General features: G+C 61.1%; 2 protein-coding genes across 2 annotated transcripts in view; both read right to left on the minus strand.

Moving 5' to 3' along the window:
• Positions 1–3,133, minus strand: part of LOC102762753 (cytochrome b-c1 complex subunit 1, mitochondrial) — a 23,693-nt gene extending 20,560 nt beyond the window's left edge. The window contains exon 1 of the mRNA XM_015568267.1: positions 3,063–3,133. Within this exon, the coding sequence (XP_015423753.1) occupies positions 3,063–3,133 (71 nt within the window). The remainder of the gene's footprint in view (positions 1–3,062) is intronic.
• Positions 3,134–3,533: 400 nt separating this feature from the next.
• The window catches only part of TMEM89 (transmembrane protein 89), a gene marked incomplete at its 5' end in the record, with an annotated part of 1,078 nt that continues 429 nt past the window's right edge, over positions 3,534–4,182 (minus strand). The window contains one exon of the mRNA XM_015568268.1: positions 3,534–4,036. Coding sequence (XP_015423754.1) covers positions 3,697–4,036 — 340 coding nt within the window. The remainder of the gene's footprint in view (positions 4,037–4,182) is intronic.

Raw genomic sequence — 4,182 nt, forward strand, 5'->3', positions numbered from 1 at the left:
CGCGCGAAGAGGCACGGCTGAGAGTCAGGGTTTGTTTCTTTATAAAGGAATGAAGCGGCCGCGGCGAGGGGAGGATTTGGCCGCGTGTTGGTCGCTCCGGAAAAGGGGCGGCTGAGATGGTTTGTGCAAAGGATTCCTGTTTGGGTAGCAGCTCGCACGCGCCCTTCCCATCGGCTCCCGTCACCGCTCCCGTCTCCTCCCAGGCCTGACTGGCAGCACCCTTTTTATCTTATTTTAATTTTATTTTTTTAATAAAATCAATATATTTTATTGATTTTTCACAGAGAGGAAGGGAGAAGGATAGCGAGTCAGAAACATCGATGAGAGAGAAACATCGATCAGCTGCCTCCTGCACGCCCCCTACTGGGGATGTGCCCGCAGCCCAGGTACATGCCCTTGACCGGGATCGAACCTGGGACCTTTCAGTCCGCAGGCCGACGCTCCATCCACTGAGCCACACCGGTTAGGGCTTATTTTCATTTTTAAGTCCTCACCCGAGGATGTTTTTCATTGACTTCAGAGGAAAGGAGAGAAAGAGGCATCAATCGGTTGCCTCCCTTACGTGTCCCTGCAACCTGGGTCCACGCCCTGACGCAGACTCGAACCCACAGCCGACGGGTTGGTGCTCCCACCACCTGAGCCGCATGGGCCGGGACCGCTGGCAGCATCCTTGAAGCCCAGGCTCCCGCCCACAGAGGGTGGAAGGTGTGGGGAGGGGAAATTCTACCCCCTAGGCCCCCGTCCCCCCAAGAATTTGGCCAAGTCCACGGGAAGCAGATGAGCAAGAGAAAACCAGGTTCCGTTTCCGCTGCCTGGAACCCCAGAAACAGTCAGAGACGCCGCGGCTCGAGAGGTGCCGAGACAGGATGAGGAAGTGGGTGAGCGGCTGAGCCCAGACCGCGGGGCACCCCGAGGGGGGCCCCCTGCACCCACAGAGGCCATGTCGTCTGTCCGTGATGATCCCTCCTCTCAGCCTGCGCCCCGGCCCAGCTGCGAAGTGTTCGAGCGCCGGCCTCTGGGTCTAACACCATGTGTCTGTCGCTGCCGTCACAAACCACCAGACTAGTGGCTGAGAATCACACACGTTTACTCTCAGCTCACGAGGCCCGAAGTCCAACATGGATGCCACTGGGCGGGCAGCAAGGCGCCGGCAGGGCGGCGTCCCTCCTGGAGGCTCAAGCGTCCTTGGCCATCAGGCCGGTGACACCGTTCAGACCCAGTGGTTGTGGGGCTGCGGCTCGTTCCTTGCAGGCTGCCACCTGCAGGCATGCCCAGCCCTCGCGGCCCCGGACCCTGGACCCTGGACGGTGGGGACCCTGAACGGTGGGGGCTCCCCATCTTGGAAGCCAGTGGCAGAGGCAGAGCTTCCCTTCTGCTTGGAAGGACTCATGTGGGTGCCTGGGCCACCAAAACAACCCAGAGTGATCTCCCTACTGTAAGGTCTTTAATCTTTTTTTAAAAAAAATACATTTTTATTGATTTCAGAGAGGGAGAGGGAGAGAGAAACATCAATGATTAGAGCCACTGATTGGCTGCCTCCTGCACGCCCCCACTGGGGATGGAGCCTGCAACCCAGGCATGTGCCCTTGAGTGGAATCAAACCTGGGACCCTTCAGTCCGCAGGCCGACGCTCTATCCACTGAGCCAAACCAGCCAGGGCTAATCTTTTTAAAATATATATTTTTATTGATTTTTAGAGAAAGTATGGGAGAGGGAGAGGGAGAGCAAGAAACACTGACATGAAATTGAGCCTGCAACCTGGGCATGTGCATGGGATGGGCGATACCCAACCAACTGAGCCACACCAGCCAGGGCTTAAGGTCTTTAATCCTAGTTCTGCCTATAAAGTTGTTTTTGCCAAGAATCGTATCATATGTGCTGACCCCCACGGGTACCTTGAGGGGCTACGATTCTGGCTGCACCCCTCCCTGCCCCCCCTGCCCCCCAGAGCCCCTCCTGTCTCCTGAAGTCCCGACCACCCTATGGTTCCCCGACCAGGCCCTCAAGTGCTGCTCTTTCCGACAGGGGCACTCTCCCCCCATCGCCGATTCAGGGCCAGCCGCCTCTGCAGAGTAGTTTTGCCTTTTTGAGTCGGTCCCACCACCGCTGCCACCCTCCCCTGTTGGTGAGTGGGCGAGGAGGGGCCCGCAGTGTTCTGCACATCAGCCAGCAGGCCGGCACACAGTAGGTGCGCGGTAAACCTCGCGGAGTGTCGACGTGGACCTAACAGCAGGCTGATGACGCGCTCAGCCTCCGGTGCCCGTGACGGACTCCCCGGCCTGTGCGTCCGCAGGATCGAGTCATTTTTGAAAACGCACACAATTAAGAGAGTCCAACCACACCCAGTCAGGCCCTCTGTCCTCTCCCACTGGGACACCCCTCCACCCTGCTTCCCCCTGTGTAGGTGACACTGGAGGGGCTGTGACATTTGGGGGTGCAGCCAAGAGGAAGGTGAATGGAGGACTGTCGCTGGTTGGGTTCTCTGGGAAGCACACTCTAAGGGGGAGCTCAGGATGTTTTCGGGGAGTCCTTGGGCCCCATGAGCCCCGCTGTGTGAGGCTCTGGGCAGCTGGGGGGCAGCACGTCTACCACAGGAAGGCACGTGGTTTGGGTTTAGAGGGACATGGTGTTTGCTCCACGCCTGTGTCTCAGCGCATTGTCCCTGCCTGTCCGTGGGAATGGCCTCTAGCCCCCCCGCCCCCCCGGGGCCCAGGACGGAGGCCAAGGTCCTCCATTTAGAACCTGCCCCAGCGCCCAAGGCTGGAAACGGGGGGCCGAGAAGGAGTCTGTGGACAATTACTCCAGCTCACACAGCGTCTCTTATGAGAAGCGTTGCTGGAAGTTTCTCCGATTTGCCAACAGCCCAGGCCATCGGTGTGACCGCACCCACAGCATGCAGGGAGAGGCATGTCCTAAACCACCAGTAACCGAGACACAAACCTCACGGCGTGTTAGGACGGAGTGCCACCCCCCCCCCGCCTCTGTGTGGAAAACCCTTCTGCAGAGGCCACAGAAGGGGGGCGGGGGGGCAGGGGGCGTCAGAAATGTTGGGGGACCCAGACGTGCTCTGGTCCTGGGCCTCGCGCTGCAGTTTCACCGACGCTTTAACGTTTGTCGTTTCTTTCCTCGTCATTCCAGCGCACTTGCTTCTAGTTTTGCATTCGTAATGCCATGTTGTGTTTCTAAAACGGAGACCCTAAGAGTGCACGGGGCTCGGGGGCCGCATGCCGGGCTGCCTGCCGCAGGAGGGAGAGAGGAAGGGGTGAGGGTCCCCTTGGGAGGCCCTGGAGCAAGGGCCACTCAGGTGCCAGAGCACAGGTTGGAGACACCACCGAGGGGGAGGCCCCGGGGCTCCCCGCCTCCCCTCCCCTCCCCTCCCCTCCCGCCCCAGCTCAGGCCCTGAAGTCCCGCTAGCAGCCCTGGCTGGTCATCACCTCTACGCCTCCCTCCCTGGTCCACCAAGTCTGACCGGATGGTCAAGTCTCCTCCCACCGCCCTGGGGCCTCCGGGAAGCCCCAGAATAGCAGCTGTACTTCTGGGTGACACCCTTAGGGAGGCGGGGGCAGTGGGGGGGGCAGTGGAGCAGTGAGTCAGCTGCTGGTTCGACACGTAGGAGGGACCCAGGGAGACACACAGTCCCAGCCGGGCCCAGCGCCTCGGGCCTCCCCCCAGTGCCCGCCAGCGGAGGCGTGTTGGTCACCCACACGGGGTGGGAGTGCCCTTTATTTGCCGGGGCTGCTGCGCGGCCAGATGCTGCAGGTGGCTCTGGATCTGGGCCAGGAGGGCGTCCAACATGTGCAGGACCGTGACCAGCAGGGCGTGGTCGGAGATGGGGGTCCGCCGCTTACTGAGTCCAGGGGTGTGAGCGGGCACCTGCAGGAGCTGAGTAGGACCAAGAGGCAGAGTGAGAGCAGAGGGGTGGACAGGGGCGCGACGAAGGGCCCCCCTGGGGGTGGGGCTGGGGCGATGGGCTGGTGAGGGGGGAGCTGGGTGACGGAGGGTCTGTGGGCGGGAGTGGCCATGGGGCCCCTGGGGGCTGGATGAGGACTAGGCATTGAAAGGAGACGGAGGGGCGGGGTCCTGGCCCTGGGGCACGGTCAGGGATCAATGGGTGTGGACATATGTACGGACCGTGGGGTGTAGGGGGCAGCTTGGGCCCCACAGATGTGGGTAGGAGGCTGG

The sequence above is a fragment of the Myotis davidii genome, unplaced genomic scaffold (assembly GCF_000327345.1).
Source record: "Myotis davidii unplaced genomic scaffold, ASM32734v1 scaffold663, whole genome shotgun sequence".
Taxonomy (NCBI): Eukaryota; Metazoa; Chordata; class Mammalia; order Chiroptera; family Vespertilionidae; genus Myotis; species Myotis davidii.